Consider the following 24841-nt stretch of genomic DNA (forward strand, 5'->3'; position numbering starts at 1 on the left):
CATTCATCCATCTCCTCCTCATAATCGAGCTCTTCCACATCCTCCTCATCCATCTCCCACCTGCCATCATCTCTGCCAGTCATCAGCACATTGGTTGACGGATCCGCTGCTTGACCCCAATGGCGCAAACCATCTCTGCGATGACCTCGTTTCTGCGTCATAGAGAAGACCACCGAAGACCCCTCTAATGCTTCAGACCAACGTCCTGAGACTGTGTTGCGCCCCGTTGGCATCACCTTCCTTCTGCCAGTCTCCACCACTGGCATTGACTCTCTGCGCCCTTCATGGCCGTGTGCACCACTCATGCTCATCGCACCGCCATACCCCCCGGCCGCACAAGCCTCTTGGCCCCTCCCCGCCTCTACCTGGGGCACCCATACCCAGTACCTTGCCCTGGTGTCTGTACCGGAGGTCCCGTCACGTCCCCTACCTCTGAAGTCCTCTTTATTTGCCCACTCCTAGCCCATGCCCCGTCCCTGTCTCTACACAACTGTGCCCACCTCTCCTCTGTCTCTGCCACTATGCGCCTCTGCTCTTGTACGCTGGCTTCCAAATCCCAGGCATCCCCGACATCAAGCTTGTGCTGCCTTGGTCTATCAACCTCTGTGCTCTCCTGCGCTGTCCCTGGCATGCCCTCAGCCTGCCCTGCCTGCCCACTTACAACCCTGGGGGGCACTGTCCCTTCCCCAACCTTCTGCACTCTGCTCTTGGCTGTCACACCCACTGTCCTGACAGCACTTTTATTCTTCTTCTTGAAGGGGGCCCCTCTGCTTTGCCCAAGCTATGCCCACTCTTGGGCAATGAAAGGTCCAGTGGCATAAGGCCAGTACTGGGCCCCGCTTCCTCCTGGGCCAGACTCCCTGTCTCCCCCAAGGCCTCTGCTACTTCTAACTGCCCTTCAGGGCCCTGTTCAATTTCACCCATGTAGGCCTCTCCCTCCTCCTCCCTGGCTGCGTCTCCCCCATACTGGCCTTCATTGCTCTTCTTATGTGAGCCTTGGGGAGTGCACGCACTGTGCGCCATCCCCCCTGCAGATTTCTCCTTTTTGGGCCGCTCTAGCGACCCACACGTGGCCACAACTGCCATGCCCTGCCCGACGCGAACCACGTCGGGCGTGTCATTCCGACCCAGACCTGGTCTAAAACACCAGGCCTGAGCAAATCAGCCCGGCCGGCTTTGCCCAAAACGTGAAGCGTGGCCCTGACAGCCTCCGCGTCCTGGTGAGTTGCCATAGCGCCGAGGCGTACGCAATTAAACACTTGCCTGACTGATATCCGCAGGGACCGGCCAACTTCCTGACCGCGAGATGAGCAAGACCGGAAAGAGGCCGGTCCCTCCCCTTCAGCCCTAATAAACCCAATAAACCCCCTCCCCATGTCCCGCCCCCACTTACCTGGGTCCAATCCTGTTGTCCCTCGTCACTTTCTCTCCCGAACGTTCCCGCGGAGAGACTAGACCATGTTGCTCTCTCCACGGGACCCTCCATTGGACACGTCCAGAGCCTGCTGAAGATACCTCAGCAGTCAGGCTGTGCCTCAAGACTGACTGGAGCTGAAGCGTCTGGAGCACAGAGCAGGTCCTAGCTTGCCTTTTGCACTCAGGGGTGCAGGGCCGTCTCTTGCAAGGTGTGGTCAAAGTGCATAAAGAAAAGTATGAGAACTCTGATCCTCAGTACAATGGGGGCATGGGCAGCGAGTGTGGATGCGGTGTCAGTGATGTGGCTGAGGGAACAAAATAGTCTGTAAATATTTTGTTAGCCTTTGACCTACAAGTACCATCATATAAATACAATGCACCCACCACAGATTAAAAAATAAATGCAACTTAAAATCATCTGTGGGAAATTCATTTTTCTGTTAGGATAGTTTGGTTGGTTAATGCAATGACTTCAGATATCTGTGGGTGCATCCGGACAGTACCCTGTGGCAATAGTGTCATATATTAATAGTGCTAAAATGTTGAAGGTGCTGACAGATAGCACAATGAACTAATTAACATGTTAGTTGTAAAACATGTATTACGCACAGTATAAGATAGATTGCGCACAGATGAAGAGCAAAATGTGCAAAAAGCTTTTTTTTTAATGGTTACAACGTTTTCAAAAGTTATATTTTTAATAATGCCGATTGTACCTAGTGCAAAAAATGTTTTATAAGTTTCCTATTAAGAGTCAAGTTCCAGATTCTACCAGTCAATTAAAACCTATACTAGACCCCAAGCAGCCTTCAGATTTGCAAATTAACCAATTGCACACATTTTCATTTCTTTTAGGTAGCAGGCACCCTAGATAGAAGACTTGTTCCTTCTTTAGTTGCCTCTCCTTTTTCTCACTTCAAGCTAAAGGAAACCCTTCTTCTCTCCCCTTACAACAGGGACAGTCCTGGGATTTTTGGTGCCAGGGGGAGAAATGGAATGTGCAGGGCCCCTCTAATTTTCATGCAATGTCTGGTCTGTTAGCATCTCAATACATGTCCCTGCTCCTGCAGCTGCTTTGTGCAGACCCCTCCTGGGCTGCATTCCCTCCCTCTCAACCACCTACACGCACCTCTGACAGCTCATAAAGGGCTAAAGGTGTGAGAGTTGCTTATGTGTTTATACTCGAGGTAGTTAAAGTGTAGGACAACAGGCATCCCATGGTGCCTTTGTGTGGGCAGCTGGGCAGTAGGCCTAACCGCAGAACAAGCCTGCAGAATGTCTTTTTGCAACTGGAACCATAGGAGAGGGCCCCCCTCCCGTCGGCCTCCCCTTCCTACACCATAGCAGGGAGTCCAGGGGTAGTCCCCCTCCCGTGGGCCCAATTGCAAGGAGGCACCTTTCCTTCATTTGGAAGGGCAGGAGGCACACGAGGATAGGTGTCCGGCTGTGGCATCGTGGTACGGGTCCCAAGTTGGTGGGCTGTGTGCAGGGCCCTGGGCAGCTGAGCACACTGCCCATGCCTAGCACCCGCCCTGCCTTTCAGCCTGCAGCAACTCAAACTTCAGGATCCGTTTAAAAAAAAAAAAAAAAAAGTATAGAAACTGTTTTGATCAAATTGATAAAGTTTAGGAATGTTGTTCCCCTGCCCACTTCGACCTCTGCTTGCACATCCAATTGAGCCTGATTTACTGATGTTCGGAGAGTCCCTCTGAGGTTGTTGGAGGTTGTTGGAGAGGTGCACAAGAAACAGAGTGGACAGTGCTCGGGTCTCAGTGCTGCTCGAATGGCTTTCCGTGGGTTAATCACACTGTACACAACTCCAGGGATTTGGTTTGAGAACAGCACACACAACTTGATGAGTGCCTATTAGAATTTCTTGGTGTGAGGCCTCATAGGGGACAGGTTTCCAGACAGATTTCAAGGTTTTCCACTTATTGTGACCAAGAGCCCCAAAGAGTTCATAATCAAGTGTCCACTGTCCTTGCTGCCGGCTGTTTTGGTTTCCTTGATATTTGCAATGCAAGCTCCCCAAAGAAGGCAGAATGACAATCCACACAGCCAATAACATACAGTGAGAGGGTCAGCCATATAGTAAAGTATTGATCACAGAAGGTCTTGCATTCAAGCCAAATTTAAAAAGGTAAATTATTGTCATACTCCTGAGGAGAATCATTCTATGCCCGATTAACACCTAACCACAGAGCATGTTGTACTAAATAACTTGTTTTTATGGAGTATTTTAAACCGGGTTTGTTAGAGCTTTATGGATCAGTGGTTATTGTTAACCAGTTTCCTGGGACTTAATTTTAAGGGTGGGTGGAACATTCCGTTCCTCCCTTGGAACTGGCCGAAGTTTGGCAACTCTGCGCTACTCCTGTAACAAGGAGGTCTGGCCAAATTCCAGCTATCATTGTGCGGCAACATTTTTCTTGCAAGCAGCTCAAGAGTGGTAAGTGATAAGTACATGGTGAATCTACTGGAGTGGCAGAAAAATCAACTCCAGTAGTTGTGCCATCTAGTGCCCCACACAGGCGCGGCTCCTCCGTATGGGCGGAGGAGCGTCGCCCCTCCCCCGCCAGCTGCAACCCCTGCAAATTCTTTTGCACGGAAAGGATAATAAACTCTGATGATTATTATCCTTTCCGTGTAAAAAGGGCAGGGCATTGGCGGTGACGAGCCGAGGGAAGTGCTCTGTGCACTCCCCTCAGAGCACGTGTGTTTGGCCAGCGGTCTCGGGCCGGCCAAACACACATGCGTTGTAGGCCTGCACAGGCTCCCAGTCTGCCTGGGAGTGCCCTGGCTGGGCGCTCCCAGCCAATCCTGACACTGCTTTGAGCAGCGTCAGGATTGTCGCAGGGCAGGCTGGGAGCCGGTGCCTGCAGCAGCGACAGGAGCGAAGGAGCAAAGCAGCGCTGCACGGGAGAAGAAGTACATTTTTAAAAATTATTATTTAATTATTTTGTTCCGGCGCCCCCCGCCCAGCCCCAGCCATGCGAGCTGCTCCTTGCCCCACATGGTGCTGTTCACACTGGGTTTTCAACTCGGAATGTGTTACCGGTGCCAGTTCACACTGTGAGTAGCGCACATGCCTATTTCCATCCATTGGTGGAACTCCGTGGAATCTCACAGAATTTTTATGTACCTTCGAGGAATTCCTCAGTCAAATTTTACAAGTCTTGCCCACTCCTACTTAATTTATCAACCTCAAAAGAATGAGAGGCTCTGTTGTCCTTGCTAGCATCTTCGTTTGTTACCTGCAACAAGCATTTGCCGACATATATTGCATGATCTATCACAAACCTTGGTGTGGGTTCACATGAGTTTACATAGAGCATAGTTGTGTTTCCATTTAAAGTGATTGTGGTTGATCTATGGGTATGTCTCTCAATGCTTCATTTTAGACAGCAGGATCCCTTTCACTGACACATCCATTTTAAAGTCAGGCCAACTAGAATTATGTGAATTCCCTGCATAGTTAAGTAATTGCCACACTTGCAAAATTATCCACCATTGCTGGATAATTTGTAGATTTCGACAAAAAATATTGTAACTGAATGGATCAAAACATGTGATGCCACACATTGTTTAATGGCCTTTGTAAAGGTTACCAAGTCACCTTTCAGTTGCAACTGACTATACCCACGTGTTAAACCAGTACTAATGAGATGAAACCTTTGCCCAAACACTATTAATGAGTGTTAAAAGTAGAGGGGAACTCACAGAATTCTGCCAATTCCGCGGGCGGAAGGGAATATTCCACCCAACCCTTGTTAAAAGGACAAACTAGGAAGTACTACTGCCAAAGAATATACCATATCATGCCACATAATTTGCCTTTTCTTCTCATATAATTTAGTCACTTCTGCAGCAAACATTGGTCCTACCTTGAAGCTTAATTCCAGTGGCTCTGCTTATAGTAGGATTTCCGGAAAAAGAGTAACTGCTTTTTTTAAAACTATTGTATTTATTCTGTGTAATTACAACTGGGAGTGTTTGCAGCCACACTTGTCATTTTTGTGGGATCAGGAGTAGCAATAGTACTTCTTTTTGCACAACAAATATAGTGCTTGGTGTAGCGTTTGGTGAATGGGTACTCTGTCAAATGTGATGGATAACCTGCCTGCCTTATTACAAGTGCATTGCATCCTAATGCACTTTTAATAAGGCGGATGTGATATCTGTCATGTATATGAGCCAAACCTGACAGGCCAAACTCTAAATCAGGGCCCTAGTCTGTTACAAGAAGCATTGATGTCTGGCACATCTTATTGTTTAAAAAATAAAATAGGCATTGGGGATGTGATTTGTGATGTACAGAAAAAACAGATCTCCAAATTAATTTGAAATTCAAAATAATTCAAGAAATACCCCACAGTTTAATGTTCATGAAACATCTTATCTTGGAGAGACTCTTTTGTTGTTGTCCAGCTCCTGTTCAGGGTCTTCAAACATTATTTGTCTGCCGCTATAAATCCTATATGTGCTGTGAGAAACCTATACTCGATAGAAACTCTGGACTGAAAGACAATATTGGTGCCACGGAAATATTAGTGCCTACCAGACAGTATTCCCAAAGGACAAAATACCTTTATAAATTCACAGAAGACTGATTTACTGACCTCTCAAGAGATCTCCTATAGCCTCAATAACACAATAGAGCATACTCATTTATACATTGCTATTCATATCTCTTTACTTTACTAAACACCGCCCTCTAAATTTCTCTCCTCCTCCTCTTACTCATTGGTGGACCTGGCCCTCTCTGCAAGGTCACCCCCAAACCAATTGCCCTCTCCCCTCCTATTTTCTGAATTTGGTTTTTGTTGGTATTATGACTGTGCACTTTACCACTGCTAACCAGTGCTAAAGTGCTTGTGCTCTCTTCTGTAAATATGGTAACACAGGCTTACACATGATTGACACAATTAATTTAACGTATATGTCTCTAGTAAAGTGGAACTACATGTACCCAGAGCCTGTACATTAAATGCTACTAGTGTGCCTGTGGCACTAATTGTGCCATCCCCTAAGTTAGCCCTTTGAAATATGTCTCAGGCATGCCATTGCAGCCCATAATGCAGTTTTAAATTACCATTTCAACTTGGCAAACTAAACATTTTGCTAGGCCTAAACTTTTATTTTTAAAACATATATGCCACTCCTAAGGTAGGCCCCAAAAATCTCAATGGTGAATTTTACCCCATGGTTGACAACAGCCTATAGACCAAGCTATGGAGCTTTTTCTCACTGATTCAGTGAAAGTGAAAAAGAGGCAAGTGACATGTGATAACAATTTGAGAGAAATAAACTGAGGTATCTCGTTCTTTTCTCAATTGAAGTGAGCAGAGCCCCTGTTCCCTGTTTTGACCTTGACTAAAGTGCATGATGGATACCTGGTCCATTATCAATCTTACTTTAATTTTTAAATGTTTTTCCAGGTCTATCTAAAATTCTTGCCTTGGTGTTGGAGGAGCTGACCTTGTTCTACGACCGGGATGTAAATGGTGTTGGGGTGCTGTATAGCCTGCTCAGGGCTCCTTGGTTGCAGGCCCTCCTGAAGGTAAAGCCTGTATTTATTTCAGAGAATGATTATTGCTTAGGAGCATTTGTTGCCAAAAATTCAAAAAAATATTTTGAAAAACACTCCATTTTCACTGCAGCTAGTGTAGCAAAAGAGTATGATGACGAGTGGTTTATTGGCTCAAGAGTAAGGAGACGTCATCAATGACGTATTGTGTGTCACTTTACATTAGGTCTGTACATGGTGATTAGGTTGCCACCTTTCTCATAAAACAATACCGGCATTTGTTTATGTTTAGTTATTCTGGAGGGGGAAATGTATTCTGATCAGCTTCTTGATATGTTGCCATGTTTTGTCCTTCAGATTCCCTACCTCAATAAGGGGAAACATATCTCAAGAGGGTAACACTTCTAGAAAGTGAGAGGTGTTGGGCAATGACTCTCACATGGCACAACAAAGGTATATTCAAAGTTTGCACATGAACAAATCTAGCAATAGTTAGAAAATAGTTGAGCTCTATGCCCAGATACAGGAGAACGTATGCCTTTTTTAGCAATATTTGTTATTGATATTTCATTTTTATGACAGAGATTTCAAGCAATATGATATGTTTGATAGTACTGTAAATGGAGAAAGGAAGAATCACAATACCAAAGGAAGAAACATAAATTGTCTCAATCACTGAAAAAAGATCCTCACAGCCTCAGCCTGCATACTCTGTCAGGGTCAGAGGAGTCATCTCTGCCCACCCATAGCAGCCTATTGTTTGCTCCTAGGAGTCACTTCTCACCTACTCAAATGCTAATCACTGGCTGGCAGAAGTGGGCGAGCAAATGGAAATTTAGCATCCAGGAACTTCGGGCAGGGAAAAGGTAACTTTCTAAAAGTTTCTAAAAGGTACTTTTCCTTAATATTTATTTAAAAAAACAATCATCATTAAATATAATTTATTTGATTTTTAATAACTACAGTATTAGGATTTTAATTTGTACTCTGGCTTTGTACGTCGGACAGCTAGGTAGGCCAGGCCTGTGTACAGCTACACGCAGGGGCTGCACAGACTTCTTTTTATCAACTTCTATGTATCTGTATATCACACAACTAAAGAAAAATCACAACAATACACAGAAATTCTACAAGTAAAAACCTTGATTTAAATAATTTGTCATCAGACGAGTTTTTCAGGTTCAAGATATTCATATTGATGTGGATTACCACATTTTCATCAACCTGAAACAGGATATCGACTGTGTCGGTAGGGCAGTCAGGTAATGCCCAATGGGCTGGTCTGACAGGACAGTGTATTGGTCTTTTTTTGCCTGTTTTAAGGTCTGCTGTGCCAGTTTTTACAGTCGATGCCCCTAATATTCAATCAAACATTCTATAACTTTGAAAACACTTATACAACTGATTTTTACAAGTTGAAAACTCTCAATTTGTAAACATGGGCCTCTTTTCTGCTATCTAATTCACTAATGGGGACCACCTGTGCACTGTTGGTGCAAAATACGTTTGAAGGAGCACCTGCAAAAAACTTCACAGCAAGACATGAGAGGGGCCTGACAATAATAATTATACTGATGTTAATAAAACTATTTATAATTTTGATAAATACAGTAAAGTCAATAACAGCAATTGATAATGTTCAATGTCTGTTTAGCAGTCTCCACAAGCAATGTGTTTTTGCCACGAAAATCAGAGGTGCCAGAACTAACTAACTCAGTGGTACTCATGTTTTTGACCTCTGAAGGATGACAAGCTAAGTTTGCTCTGATGGGATTCTAACCTTTGGAAAGCAGCTTACACGCAATGAGTGTTATAACCAAGATACCTTTTCTGTGTGCACAGCTTTAAACTGTCAAAAAGGTTACGGGTGTCCTTAGAAAAACAGATATAAGTTTGAAATAGTTAAGCATTGGTTAAAAACAGGCGTTAATGGTTTCTTAGTTCCTGATTAACTATAGGAGACAATGAGAAAAACCCCTCCCTTTTCACTTTGGCTCAAGAACAGGTATCAGAATAGTAGCGTGCAAAAATACAAACAACTCCTTCATGTTACTTTATTTTTACAACCAGCTAGAATTCTTTTTCATTCAGCTAACAAAGGGATGGGGAGTAACAGGGAAAACTGCAAAGGGGAACAAGCATTGGCACAGCCAATAGGTCTTGCCTATACAAGAGCTATTGGCTTTGGCAATGTGTTTTTGCCATGTTGTACACCAATGGGGCTGCTGTTCAGCATGGCTAAAAGTTGGTGGCATGGAGTGTAGTAGAGTTGAGTGGACTTGTTGGTGTAGAGCAGCGTAGAGTGGGGTAGGGGAGTAGAGTTGAGGAGAGTAGAGTTCAGTGGCAGAGAGTGTCGTAGATTGCAGTATCATATTGTGGAGTGGTGTATTATGGAATTGAGTGGGGTGGAATAGGGTGGAGTGGGTTGGAGTGGACTGAGGTAGTGAGTTGGACTGGATTGGAGTAGAGTGGAGTGGATTGAGTGAGGTGGATTTGGGTAGATTGGATTCAAGTGGGGTGGATTGAAATGGGGTGAGATGGATTGTATTGGGGTGGACTGGGGTGAGGTGGATTGGAGTGGGTAGATTAGGTAGGATTGGGGTGGATGAATTGGATTGGAGTCATAGGACTGGGGTGGGGTGGGGTGGATTGGATTAGAGTGGTTTGGTGGGTGGTTTGGAGTGGGGTGGATTGGAGTGGGGTTGGCTGTACTGGAGTGAGGTGGATTAGCTTGGACTGGATTGGAGGGGGAGGATTCGAGTGGGGTGGATTGTGCTACAGTGTATTAATTGGACTAGAGTGAATTGGTTGGAGTGTGTTGTGTGGGTGGATTGGACTGAAGTGGGGTAGATTGGGTTGCAATGGATTGGATTGGAGTGGGGTGGAATGGATTTGAGTTGGATTTGGTTGGCTTGGATTGGTGGGGTGGATTGGAGTGAGGCAGTTTGGCGTGGGGTGGGTTGTTTTAGATTTGAGTGGGGCAGATTGGAGTGGGTGAATTGTTTTGGATTGGAGTGAGGCAAATTGATGCAAAGTGGAGTGAGACAAAGATTGTTTTGTATTGGAGTGGGACAGATTGTTTTGGTTTGCAATGGGACAGATTGAAGTGGGGTAGATTTGAGTGGGGCAGACCGTTTTGGGTTGGACTTGAGCAGATTGGAGTGGGGCAGATTGTTTTGGATTGGAGTGGGGCAGATTGTTTTGGATTGGAGTGGGGTAGATTGTTTTGAATTACAGTGGGGCAGATTATTTTGGGTTGGAGTCGAGTCGATTGTTTTGGAATGAAATGGGGCAGAGTGGCGTGGGCAGATTATCATGGATTGGAATGGGGTGGACTGGAGTTGGAACGATTGTTTTGGACTGGAGTGTGGCAGATTGGAGTGTGGCAGATTGTTTTGGATTGGAGTGTGGCAGGTTGTTTTGGATTGGATTGGGGAAGATTAGACTGGGGTGGATTGGACTGAGTGGGATGGACTGATGTGGGATGGATTGGCATTGATTGAAGTGGGGAATATTGGGGTGTACTGCACGATTATGTGTTAAAACATAGTTTCGGAAATTACACATAACAACAAAATAATGTTGCTTTGTAATATTTCAAACAAGATAATCGTCAACATTTGAGAACAGTGTCCACGACAAAGACGAAGCAAAACATGAGTGCAAAGTGAGAAAAGACTAGGCAAAATAAAAGAACGTTAACTATAGAAAATAAAACTCTTCAATTTTGTTGGTCCTGCTGGGTACATTTTTGCCAGTCACACGCCTTCTGTTTGCAGGGCAACAGAAGTTAAAAAGAAAAAAACAGTACCTCAGTCACATCAGGAGCAGCGGGACGGGCCCTGATTAAGTTGAATCAATCAGTGCTTGGTCCCTGCTCCACAGAGTGAACGGAAATGATGCTGGACCTGCAGTGACGAATTATGAGGCTCTAAAGAACAGTGCCAGGCAAGCCAACAAATGTTAAGCAATGGGTATGCTCCAAGCCCTTCTTTGTTAACATAAGTGTCTCTCAAGCAAGACAAATGCACTAGCGAATGCTCTTGCAGGCTCGACCCTAAAAAGAAGGGGCACTTTTTGACATCATATGAAACTATACATATGTGGTACAGCAACCCAGCATTATGAGTACAAATAACTCAGGTGTTTATGTTGCTTTTGTCATTGGTGTATTTATGGAACTCAAATGATCAAAACACATCTTTACAAATAATAAAGCAAATGCGTTGATTTCTGTTTTTGTTTGTTGATCCCCAGGTCCATGAATGCCTCCATCAGCACGCCAAGAAGAAGCCTGACCCTGTTGTGCCTAAAGCACGTTCTCTGTCACATGAGGTATGAGAAAGGCATGCTATAGAAAACTGACTTCATCATTCAGTGAACAGGATTGGTATGCGTTTGTTGGCTGCAGTCGAGACACTACGGAGGTGGTTTGATGGTGGCAGCCACTTATTTGCACATGAGCACCAAATGCAGTATCCTAGATTATGTGGAATGGTTCATGGGCCAAAGTTCTGGAAAGTCTGATGCCTCTGAATTGTCAGCTGGGCTGTGGGATAATCTGGCAAGTCTGAGGAGTGACTGATTCTAACTGTAAGAACCTTTCAAAGGTCAACACAGGACAGGATCTGCCACACAGGTCAGATGCTTTGGCCTGCTCAGAGATTTCTGAATGTTTCTGCATTGCTGTGCCTTGCAGCATTTTTCAGTGTTTCTTCTTATATCTTCAAAATCATCACCACTTTAATCATTTTGTTCATGATTTCAAATTAATTACTTTGTCTTTGATCAAAATTCACAGCATCATGACTTTTGAAAAAAGTTTCCCCAGTGTATTTTTAGGGATTGCTTCCAATATAGGAGCGACAGAGACATATTCAGAGATGTCCGCTGGCCGCAGGGATTTTCTTGCCTTCCTAATGGAAGCTGTTTTGGAGTGAAAAATTAACCATTAACTGTAAGCCTGCCATGAGACGGTGGATCATTATGAATGGTTTGATTTACTGACGACAACCCCACAGAAAATACTTCTTAATATGCGGTTAATTTTCACTGTATTTTGTAGAACTACAGCTTTCAAAAGTACTTTTCTTCTCAACCCTGGTGTTCTACCTGAGCAGGCGTGAGGCATAGTTGTGACTCTGTGAGATGATGGCTTTATATGACGATTTGTGGTAGGTAGTGTCTAAGGCATGGAGTGTTTGAGGTAATGAACCAGCACACAGGAAGACACGCACACTCGGAGACAGTTATGAGTGCCTGGAACGCTGGTCTTTCCTTCTTTGGCTGTCAGATTTAATCTGACAGTGGTGTTTTTGAATACCGAGGCTGGAGCCTCATTGCTTGATATTCACTTTGAAGCTTTTTAAGTTGCATCTTTGTATTCTTGCTGATCTGTGACACATTGTCACAGCTGGCTCAAAGGGTCAGCGCTGTGATGGGCCATGAATAGTGGTCAAAAGGATTTGCAGAAATGTCAAGTTTTTGAACAGTGAGTTTTCCTTTTGATCCAGTCGTTTGTAGAATTTTACCTTGATTTTGCGGAGGCGGTCATCCAACATCTCAACACCTAAATCTCTTTGGAGGTATGCTGTTCCAGTGAAGCAAGGAGCAGCTGCTGGTATCCAAGGGGCTCGTTCTGTAGTTTTTGCAGGTATTTCTTCTGGCAACTGTTTCGAACCTGTAAAGCATATGTCTTTAGGGGTCGAATAATTGGGTTGATTGCATGACCCTTGCTCCACGTAGGCATTGACTTAGTCCTTAGAAGAGGCTACAATGCAGCCAGTTTGGTTGATGATTTTGAGTGAATTTTCTCAATGCGGTTCACCCAGTAAGTGTGGAATCGGGTGTCACTCCTAAGTACAAGCTGCTGTTTTCCCACTTTATATCCTTTCCATTGAGGTGTATCTGGATGCTCTTTGATCCACTTTCTGATAATGTTGCTGTGCCTGGAAAAGGCAGGTGCTACCTTTCGTGGGGTTGGGGGCACAGACTCATTAAAAGGACGTGCTGATACATTGCACACCTTCCTATGTAACAATAGAGTTCCTTTTCTAAAATGTTTGCGGGAGGAAGGATAGAGATGACAGTTCTTTTGTGTTTGTGTGATGGTATAACATACAATAGACATGTGCTGGATGTCATTATACAGATTGTTCCATAGCTTCTAATGAGAGCAGTAGATGGCTTTACTAGCATGTCTTGTTCGTTAAATGCCAGTGGTCGACATGGTTCTATAGACTTTGCTAATCCCTGGCTTGCTGAGGTCCAGTGTCCCATATAGCATGACCATGACATGCTTCTCTTTTCTGATGGCATCAAAAATAAAAACAACGTGATGAACGGAATGCTGGAATTAATCTCATCTACTGGCAATAGCTAGGAGCTGCATCCCAATCCATTGTTTTTTGCTCAACATACCACCTCAGTGTGGACCAAGCCATATAAAAATCTGTCTTGACACTGGTCATACCTGTCACACTTAGGGTATCAAAAACAAAGTGATGAATAAATCTCAGCCACTGGCAGTACTTCGGGGGCACATCCCAATCCATCATTTTTTGCCCACCACTATAACCTCAGTTTGAACACATATGCAAATCAGTCTTGGTCCTGCTCCAGTGGGGACAGTCCAATTTGAACTGCCAGCTAGGTCCACAATTAACCATAACATAACCAACTCAAGGCTCTTTCACCCTTAATAATACCTCCACAACCCAGGTATTGCTTGGTTCCAATGCCACAGTGAGCATGCAGCCTACGTCTTGGCATACCCGTCACACTTGGGGCATTAAGAACAAAGTGATGGATGAAATGCTTAACTTATACTAAACCACTAGTAATCTCTCGGGCCACATCCCAATCCATTGTTTTTCACCCACCATGCCACCTCAGTTTGGACCCAGACATATGCAAATCAGCCTTGATCCAATAGGAACAGTCCATATCAAACTGCCAGACCAAGTCCTCCCTGAACTAGAATACAAGCAACGCAGGACTGGTTTTTCAATTATTAGGGCTCATCAGCCCAGAATAGCTTGGTTCCCCTGGAACAGTGAACACTGGTCTGCGCATATCCATCACACTTAGTGCACCAAAAACAAATCACTACAGGGCAATGGCATGCTATTCTTTTCTACTGGGCCACTGCAGGATCATAACATGCATCCCTTTTATTCTGGGTCATTGCTGGACTGGAACATTCTTTCTTCTGATCTGCATTATAGGCTGTTGCTTTGCCGTATTTCTACTATGGACTTCCTATGTAGGCCATTTCTTCAATGGGCCTGTGTTGTTGGCCTAATGTCTATATTACTGTCCTGCCTTATATTTTCTTCTCTTAACTTACTGCTTGCAATACTTCAACTGCTGCCTATTTACTTGGTGCTAGATTGTACCAAGCTTCTGTATGCTTTGGGTGATACAACGCAAACAAGGCAGACTCTCTCAAATAGTGAGCAAAGACCATCTTCCCCATGCACATCCCAGCAACACATAACCTAATACGTTACAACTATGTGGGAGCAGAACCCCAATATTCTGATGCACCTCAAATTTTAGAACACCCACAATTTACCTCAGAAGTTCTGCTCCAGGACCCTTGATCTAACAGTAAGAGTCATCACCCTTCTCACCATCAGGTCTAATAAAAGAACGTTATCAAGGTAGATTGTCACTAACAGAATCTAAATTTTCTGTTGGTACAGAATAAAGGGTAAATACCATGAAGACATAAATACAGAGTACATAGTCGGAATACAGCATGAAAGTCCCATCAATAGAGCAAACTAATTAGGAAAATGGGTACTTAATAAATCAGTCTGAGTCCCTAAAGGCTAAGCAAATCTCTGTCAGGATCACAAAGAACACTGACAGCATCCATGATGGAAAAGGTGAAATCTCTTGTAAATCGGGCAGAGTCCCTGGAAGAACTCCGAAAGCCTCATACTAAATGGACAGAGTCTTAGGTGGAAATCAGAAAGTCTCTCTAAAATATAATAGTTTGTATCACAAAGAAAACCGACAGCATCTCTGGAGGAAGAGGAAAAGTCTCTCTCACGCCATCAGAGGGTTTATTACACATTTTAACATAGTTAATCAGAAGAAACAGCAAACTCAGTATGCCATTATCACATATCTCACAACAGTAACCAAATACAAATAAAAACGACACAATTTCTAATGCAGTACCTCTCATACCTCTCTACATGCAAAACCCTAATAACTCCTGTTGCTGTCCGGAGATGCACTACACATTGGCCCTCATTTTGACTTTTAGCAAGACCGCCAAAGCCACGGGCGCCAGAAGACCGCCAGTGCTGGCAGTCTTCCGCCCACAATATCATGGGTACTTCTGTATTTCTGCCGCACTTTGGTGCCCCCACCAGCCCTGCCCCGCCAGTATGACTCCACCAGCCGTACTTTGGGCAAGAACACGGCTTGGCGGTGTCCTGCTGGCAGGCCGCTGCCGGTGGGCCCCTGCCAGAGGTGGAAGCGCCCCTTCCCTGCCAGATGACCTTCTCCCCGGACCAGGTAAGGTGATCCTCCAACAGGGGAGGGGGGGAGCGGAATGTTGTGTGCATCTGTGAGTGTGTGGTGTCTGTGTGTGAGTATGCATGTTTGGATGGGTGTGAGTATGCATGTTTGGAGGGGTGTGAGTATGCATGTTTGAATGCTTGTATGACTGCTGAGGTGAACGCGTGTATGAGTGCTCAGGTGAATGCATATATGGATGCATTTGAGTGAATGCATGTATGTAAGTGTAGGTGAATGGGTGTATGCGTGGTGCGTGTGGGTGTCTGTGTGCATGTATGCGGGGTGGGTGGAGGGGGCGCTGTGGCTAGAGGGGGAGCTGTTGCTGGAGGGGGGTGGGGTGTCTAGTGTTTGCTGGGAAGTCGTCTACTGATGACAGGGAAGAAATTCCCTGTCACAGGTAGCCTTTCCACCATGGTTTTCGTGGCGGTGCTACCGCCGCGGAAACCATGGCAGGAAGCCGGCTCCTAATACCACTGGCGGTCTTTTGTGGGTGCCTGGTTGGAGATACTCATCTCCGGCCCGGCGGGTCCAACCGCCCTGGTGGTATGAGTGGAGAAGTGGCGGATTGACAGACGCCAAACCGCCACACTCATAATGTGATGGTCTGCACCGCCGGCCCGTCGACGGTGAGACCGCCAAAGTGTCCCTGGCGGTCTTCGGACCACCAGGGTCATAATGAGGGCCATTATGTTTCTTTTACTAACCAATAACCATTTTTAACTAGATAGTGTCAGGAAACTACACCAGAAGGGCCTTCAGAGTTAGATACTTTCAGCATACCAAGAAATGTTTTGTTCATAGGTCATGAGCTCTAGGAAAATAACCAGTTACGCCACAGTGTTCTGTGCTCTGAAAAGTTTACAGAAACCATGAGGAGAGAAAACATTCATGAGGTCATGATTGGAAGTGGCAATGAGCAGGAACAGTTTGAACAGTTCATCAGACACAACATCCGTTTTACTAAAATGGTGCCCTAATAGAAAATGTGGCAAACTAAAACACATTATCAAGCACACAGTTACATACCAAAATTGATTCAAGTGCAATATTATTAATTCTTTGGTTACGACTAGAATTCATCATAAAAATCACTAGTACTCAAAATATTTTGTCACACAAAATTGCACATTAAAAAAACTACAACTACATAAAACAATCCTCACCAATACAACCAACATTCCTAACTCCCCCCCACCCTTAATCCTCCTTCTTTTCCAAAATTCACATCCCTGTCTCAAGACTTGAAAATCCCCTTACTGTCTCTCTGCCCTATCCTTTCCCAGACCTCGATGTCTCACAACTTTCAACCTCATGCCTTGCTACTACCCCCCCCCTCCAGAGCTAACCTGCCCTTCTAGTCTAGCTAACCCTTCTATCCTCCATTACTTGTCCATGACCCTACTCGCCCTTTACGCCTCCTTCCTTGTTCCTTCTAGTGAGGACCTGCTACCACCAGAGGTAATCCTGCCATCACCTATACTAGATAAAGGTGGCAAACACCCAACAATCAACCCCCACTCTGCCACTGACGTCTCCCTCATCAAAGGGTTGGGTGAGTGGGAAAGAAAAGACCACAATCCCTCAGGGTGCACAATGGAAATAGAGAAAAATGAAACCTTCTCCTGTGCCCCTATCCAAAACCCACTAATCCCAACCCTACCCTCCATCCCAGCCAAATCGGCCTTCGCATCCCCTGTTAGTCTGCTCCAAATCACCTGAATAGCCCGAGGAGAGAACAGGATAAGCTCCCCCTCCCCCCAGTCACCTCATTGGCTGCTGTTGTTTCTTCTATATCTGCAGGGAAGCTCTTATCGCTTTGTGGTGCTGTTTCCTTTTTCTTGCTGAGTTGTGGTCATTCATGATGGCACTGCTCTGACCCTGCCTCTTGTGATAGCAGGGCTGTCAGAGCTTTCAGTGAATCTAAAAATTAGGCTACCTTTTTCTAGCCTTGTACAGGGTGCAGAGTTGGGCTGCATAGGCTGCTAGGCTGGTGTTCCTTGGCGGGACTTGACTCAGGCACAGCTTTCTTAGTGCTTAGATGTGTGAACTGACAGGCTCTCTAGTGGCTGCTGCAAGTCCTCTTGGAAGAGTATTGGGAGCGGGAACCTGGCTTCATAGTAAATTATTGAGCTCACCCACCCTATTTATGTCTGGGCCCAATCAGGGCATTTTTCATTTGAATAGCACGTAGTGTACAGATTTAGGGTTCTCTGCTACCACTAGTAAAAGGGTGAAGGGTGGCTTCTTGGGTGCATAGGTGGCTGAGATGTGTTGAGCTACAACAAAGGGGCAGTTTCACCTCTGTCACCTCACTCAGCTGTCAGGGTGCCAAGTGGCAGCCCTGGAGAGAGGGGTGTGGGGGGGGGGGTGAATGGCAGTCACATTTGTTGAGATACTAAGACGGTGCTTGATATCAGTGATGTCAATGCAGGCTGGGAGTGAGGCGATCGGTTGAAGTTGTAGATCAGACTGTAGAATACCCCACCAGGAGCAAATACTTCAAACCTAAATGAGTCTTGCATCCCACACTTCACGGTCTATAAAATTGCACTCACGCGTCACCCTTCAAGCAGGCTGAGCAATGAATAACATTCCTGAAAATCCATATCCATGTGACACACTCTTGAAGCACACAACAGTCAACCTGTGAAGCAATCACCACAGTGGCTCTGCTATAAATCATCCTGTTTCCTTAGCCCTAATATGGGCAGTCCCTGTATCAAGAAGAATCAATGCTTAGGCATGTAGAGCGAAATCTTTGATCCATGGCACAATCAAGAACATGCTCAAATTATTGGGCTGATCAGGGTGTGTGTCCCTGTTCTTGGTGGGTACCGTACTTTGATGCATACAATTTGAAGTGTTAGCTTTTTATCCAAGAGTCTACGGAGAACCTGAGGTCTCTGACGTTTTTGTACAGTGTGCAGCGTGTTACATGATTACAATACACATCTCTTTAATGTTTCTTTGCATGAAATACCAGGCAAGCCTGAGTGGTCCACCCATTATCAAAGGTGTGCAGCTTCCTTTCTGTCAGGTGACCGTGCTAGGGCCCCACCGTTGTTGTTGGTGGGCCTTAAGAAGCTAGCACTGGTGGTGTCATGTGGGGTCCTTTCTACCTCGCCAGTGAGACGATTGATTGTAGGCGTGAGGTAACAGTCTGGCACAGAGGAAGAAAGGAACACTCATAGACCACCATGAAAACCTATCTGTAAAAGGCGGGTTCTGTTTTACTGGGAGCGGGCGGCCAGGAAATGTGGAGTGCCTCTTAGTACAGTAAAAGTTTATTCTGAAGTATTGAAGGCTCCACGGCTTTCGGTGTGGTACTCATGCAAATAAATTCACACAGAAAGCCATTCAAGCATTGTGAGTCCATATGTGCTATTGCTATCACCAAAAACAAACAGTTTGAAAATAAAATAAAGTTATTAAATTAATTGACATTTAATGTAAAATGTAATTTGTTCACTAGGTGGTTGAGCTGTTGCGTGAATATCCACAGTCTGCAGAGACACGAGAACTGAGACGACTGCTCCGAACACCGCACTTTAAGGTAAGTTTAGGAAAAACCAACGAGAATGATGTTTCCTCACCCCAGCAAAAATACACGACAGCACGGGGGAGGAGTTTTACTATGACAAGGCGCACAACAGTCTAATATGTAAAGCTAAGGGTCAACAACAAGGTAGTTTATATGGGTTAAAACAGATATTTGTTATTCAACTTGGTCCTCATTTTATTGACATTAGAGGGACCATGAAAGGTTGAGTCAATCCACTGAGATGTGAAACGAGGGTGCAGTGCTTCAGTTGAAGGTGAAGGCCCATCTGTACCACAGACCCATCTGAGGTATCTTGGATGTTTATTGTCCCAAGGAACTTTCTGAATGTATCATAACAGACCATCCATCATACATAACTGGCAAATGTGTACATGACAGGCAGTGGGGTAGCGTGGGTTGTCAGCACCCGGGGCAAGGCAAGTAATTTGCGCCCCCTAACCCGTGGATTTTAGCACTCGCGAGTGCGAGCGCGCCCCCCCCCAGATGTTGCGCCCGGTGCGGCCGGCCCCCCCTGCACCCCCCACGCTACGCCACTGATGACAGGCCTCCATTAGAGTCATGACACAAATCTCCCAGCTTCGGCTTCATAACTCCCTTTTTTCTTGCTCACAGGCTTTACTTCACGCCCACGATGCTGTTGCGCAGAAAGAGTTTGAGCCAGTTCTCCCGCCGCTGCCGGATAATATCCCCGAGAGCGAGGAGGCCATGAGGATTGTCTGTCTCGTGAAGAACAAACAGCCACTGGTAAGAGGGACAAGGCAACACAGACAATTACCCATTCGTATGTTTTGAATATCGTGTCTTTAGATCTAATTTTTCCAAGTATTTTCTGACTGCAATTTAAATCTGTATTTTCGTTGTTTTATGCTGTAGCAATCCCGTTCTTGCCGCTTTATTAGGCCCTTAGAAGGAAGGCATGTCTTCCTTCTATGGGCCTATCCTTCAGATGTTATGTGGTATCTGTAAAGCACAACGTTTGACAGTGACATGGACTATTTCCCCTGAGGGCTGTGCAGGTTATGTTAATTTGAGGCCCGGATGTCCTTATGTTTGTGTCCATGTCTCCTTGTTCCATTGTCTTCTTTTCTTAATACTTGTGTTTCCTTCTCCATATCTACCATCCTGTTGCCTCTGCCTCCATCCCACGTCTCCTTGTCCCCGTAGTTTTGTCCGTAAGCAAGTGCCCATGCTATGGATGTCTGGGATTGTCAAGATCCCTTTCACAGGTCCTCTTGAGGGTCCATGGCATAGCAGTACACATCGGGTAATTGAGAATTTCAATTTTCTAAAGATTGTGTTTTTTCAGTTTTCGTAACTCGCCATAACATCAAAAGTTCAAAGTTCGCCAGATGTCATTGATGAACACAAAATTATTTCTAAAGAAAACAATTAAACAGTAAAAGATTTTCGGTCCAGAGTAATAAATTGCATCTTTATATGTAAGTCTGAGGTTAACGTTTTAAGTTGAGACAGTGTGCTGCTAATTAAGGTGGAGTATTTATAATTAGATGCCTCAGGACTCCCCCTTTTCTCAGGATTAGGGTGTGTGCACTTGTGGCCCTTCTACTTTTTCTGGGCGTGAGAAGATCCCGTGTACACAACAGGCGATTGCTCTGGAAGGTGGGAGACCAGCGTTAACATTACGAAGAGGGACTCGGATGTAGCAGCGCTTTTTCATTGATTCAGTACCTCATCTGTAGCTGAAGAGTAAAGCTTCTTGCCATTGTACAAAAATGGAAGACATTGGGCCTTATTCAGAAGTTAGCAGACCGTCCCAAACATGGAATGTGTCCTGTCCGCCATGTGCGAAGAGCATAATACCCACTGGCATGTGGGAGATGACCATCCACCGTATTTCAAGTGCATTAAAGCCAATGACACTTGTAATGCTGCAGCCATATCATACGTCGTGTCTTTACATAGCATTCCATCCACCAAGCTATAAATAAAGCTCTTTCTTCCTAGTGTCATAAGATGAACCATACCACCTTATAAACACTGGAGATGATGTACCCCCAACAGAAGTATCCACATAGGGAAGTGCCCATTGGAGGTATCATAGAGCCCTCACTCTGTTAAAAGTAAACATGATCTTATCCTTAGCATCTCACAGTCGAGGGATTTTCTGAAATATGAGCATCTCATTCAGAGTGTGCAAGTCATGTTTGATCAGTATTGTTGAAAAAATTGCTATACGGTTGGCACATAGCTAGGTTTGTTGCATCATATATCTCTGTTGCACGGTCCTTCTGTGCATGCATGGCTAGTACTTAAAGTTAATGAATCACGGCATTTTTGTTGCTCAGGGATCTTGTATCTTGAGGTGCTCTATATTTTTTGTTGAATATTGCTTCCATGGCAGAGTGTTGGGTTAGGCTAAAAAAGAGTTGTGCTGCAGTGGATGACTACTGTTATTTCAGACCAGGCTATAGAGAGACTGACTGTAAGGCTATTTTCCCTGTCACCCCTGGAATAGAAGCATACTGGCCCTTGGACTAAAAACTATTTGTCCATACCTCTAACACTTAGCTTCAAAACTGTCCACTTTGCTGTATTGTTTCAGGTGGAGCTCCACCAACAGCAGAGAAAAGGAAAACTACTTTTCAACATTCCCACCTCCAAGTGATAGTAGACACGCAGCAGACTAGAATGCACACATTGTGGATGCAAGTGTGAAGTTGAGTGATTCACTGAAAAAACCAAAGGCTGCAGGGACGTTATAGTTAGGTTCTGAATTTACTTGTACACAACGATAGAAATTCAGCACTTATAGTTAGAGACATTTCAAGTAACAATAACTCACGTCGTAAGGTAACTATAACTCGTGCCCGCGCCATGCACAGTTTTCGCATCAATAATTTTATTTCAAATGTTGCACTGATAATGTCAGAGATGCCATAGAAGGTGTCATTAATGATATAATCTGTAGACTAATTAGATGTGTCTGGCGATTGCAAACAATGACAAGCTTGTGTAAGGAAATGCACAGTTCTGATTGGGACTTGGCTTGAGCTGAGTCCCACAAAAAAGGTGTAAAAAAAAGACAAGGTGCCAGGGTAGGGACACCCTGATTCCGTAGCTCTTGTGCTGGGGTCTGAGAGGGACCCCCCAGGGGAAAAAAACATGGACTTGTTTTTTTTTTACAGCGAAATCGCACCAAATATATAGGCAAGTAAAAAAAACGCTTTTGATATGGAAACTAGGTCCTAACTATAACTACCTAGTGGCAATCGCCACTAGGTCATATATATATGGTGGACACAGTGAATCCACGTCAACCCAGAGATGTTTTAAGGCATGGGAAAAGTGGGCTCTGGCCCAGGACCCCATCCTTTCTCGGGGTCCCTGATACAGCCAGCTCTGTTCTGCAAAGTGTCTTGGCCTGATGACCTTGAATAATTCTTAAATACAAATTACTTGTTATGTATGTTAATGTGTATTATGTGTGAAAGTGTATTACAGGTATTTTGCAGACAAATGTGCTTTTTTCATGCAACATCCATAAAAACTTTCCTTTTAGATCAAAACAGGACCTCACATATAAAACATGGGAGGGTAACAGAGATTATATGCCGCAGTATTACTGAGCTTCTGCTGTTTCAATATTGGAAACACGTAATTTCCCTGAAAATTAGATGTAAACACATTTAGAATTTGGACAAATGCACCTGTGCACTGTCAGTGACCTGGCCACAGAGGGCATAAAAGAGCTGAAACTGGATTATAAATTCATAACTGTCCCAAACAGGGGCCTCCAAAATGCGTTTGGTTCAAGGCCCCCAAAATCCATAAAATGTCCCAGTGTAAACCATTACTACTTGTGTCTATACCTGGTATTACTCACTGTTGCACAGCTGCCCCGACCTCCACTTGCCTCAGCCTGCTTCCCTGGGTGCTAGTGGCCAGGCATCCCTTGGACTCAGGAGGCAGAGAGTTCAGCTATCCTATTACAGATCAGCAGGGAGGCCAATAGCACACCAGGAGACTTGACTGGTTCTAACAGGCCCCTAACCATTGCTGGACAGACAACATTCTTCAGCAGTCGCGGCACATGGCGTGCAGAATGGGCGTGGTGGCACGGGGGCGGACAGGGGGAATAAACAAAGAACATTAAATTCATTAAAAAGAAACACCTGCACACCGCCGCTCCGCTCCTCCGTCTCTTAGTCTGCTGCAGGCAGGTATAGGCTACCAGCCTGCCCTGCGGCCAATCCTGACGCTGCTCAGAGCAGTGTTTGGATTGGCTGGGAGTGCCCAGCTAGGGCGCTCCCAGGCAGACTGGAAGCCTGTGCATGCTCTCTCCAGCCTGGCAACTGTGTTGCCGGGCTGGAGAAAGCCTACTGTGCATGTGTGTTTGGCCAGCACAAGACAACCGGCCCAACATATACACGCAGTGAGGGGGAGTACTGTGCACTCCCCCTCACTGCTCGTCACCCTGTGGCCCTGCCCCATTACAAAAAAACGATAATAAACACAGTTTATTATCATTTGCTTGTAAAGATTTTGCATATTCTGTTCCTTCTTAGTCAGAGCATTATTGATGCCATCCCTAGCATTATGATGACAATCTGAGGCATAATTTAGTTATCCCTTACATGACTGTGCACATTCCCTGCCATGATAATTGTTATGAAATATGGTGAGCCATCCGTGACATGTTTTGGGCAGGCACTCCTGGTATAAGAGTGGTCATCTGAGCATAATAGTGCTATGTTTGGTATAAGGATGGACATGCCATAATGGCAGCTATCCCTGTTAAGTCGTGATATTATTGTTTTCTGTTTGACACTAGTGGCACAGGTGGGCACCCTTGGCATATGGAAGTAACTCTACCTATGGTTAGAATTATTGGCATGTGATGGTGATTCATGGGCATATGAACTTGTAGGTGGGGTTGTACTGCATTTGAGGACTTTTTGAAATGGCATGGCAAACAGATAACTGGGGACCACACTAACGTATTTACTAAAAATATAAACTGTCATTTATGGAGACAAAAAATATTTATAGAGAACGTAACATTTTCTTTGGGAGAATTGACTTTATTTGTCCAAAACGAAAAAACGTTATTTGGTGTCAAAATGTATGTATTTTCAGAAAATGGCAAAGTGGTTTTTGAGGAAAATTAAGTGAAGTAGCTAAACAAATGGTTATTACTAGAGTCCAAAATATGTGAACTTTAGAAAGATATCAGGTGGTTGGAGATAAAGTAATGTGTTTAAGCAATACATTTATAGTTGATTTAGCGATACGTCATGCTGATGTGATTTCCTAAATCTCATATTGTTAGTTTGAGTTTATCAGTTATTTAGTGCACACAGGTACCAGTGGGAGTTTTCCTTTGTTAGACCAGTAGACTAAAGCAGCATAGCAGTAAGCCATGAATGCCATCATCAGTGTGGTTTACACCGCTGTGAGCAACTGTTTTTTAAAATTTTGCTTCCTAAGATTCCCTTTACCCACGCAATTTATTGGATTACGGGCAGTGGTATTTCTTACAATCTCATACAGTGTCAGGTGTTGATAGAGAAGATTTGTTGATTTGCCTCGTTTGGAAGGTGGGGGGTAAGACGGATTTTGTTGTTAGATGTTTTTCACAAAATATGGATCTGCACAGCTTGACAACTATAGTTCACCTGATGCACAATCCCAGTTACTTGCTGTCATGGGGGTTACTATGTGGCTGTCTAACTAATCGTACCAAAACACATCTTTATGGACATACTACTTTCTTAGAACTTGCTGTTACCCAGGCTTATTGGGTTCCATATACCACTGTACCTCGATTGTATTGCCAAAAA

At 44.7% G+C, this 24841-nt stretch overlaps 1 protein-coding gene across 3 annotated transcripts in view; it reads left to right on the top strand.

Annotated features, from left to right (window-relative positions):
• Positions 1-24841, top strand: part of MPP4 (MAGUK p55 scaffold protein 4) — a 245382-nt gene that overhangs the window by 49086 nt on the left and 171455 nt on the right. For all 3 annotated transcript variants that reach the window (XM_069226059.1, XM_069226058.1, XM_069226061.1), the window contains 4 exons: positions 6855-6976; positions 11201-11278; positions 18951-19031; positions 19653-19784. In XM_069226059.1, coding sequence (XP_069082160.1) covers positions 6855-6976; positions 11201-11278; positions 18951-19031; positions 19653-19784 — 413 coding nt within the window. The remainder of the gene's footprint in view (positions 1-6854; positions 6977-11200; positions 11279-18950; positions 19032-19652; positions 19785-24841) is intronic.

The sequence above is a fragment of the Pleurodeles waltl genome, chromosome 3_1 (genome assembly GCF_031143425.1).
Source record: "Pleurodeles waltl isolate 20211129_DDA chromosome 3_1, aPleWal1.hap1.20221129, whole genome shotgun sequence".
Lineage (NCBI taxonomy): Eukaryota > Metazoa > Chordata > Amphibia > Caudata > Salamandridae > Pleurodeles > Pleurodeles waltl.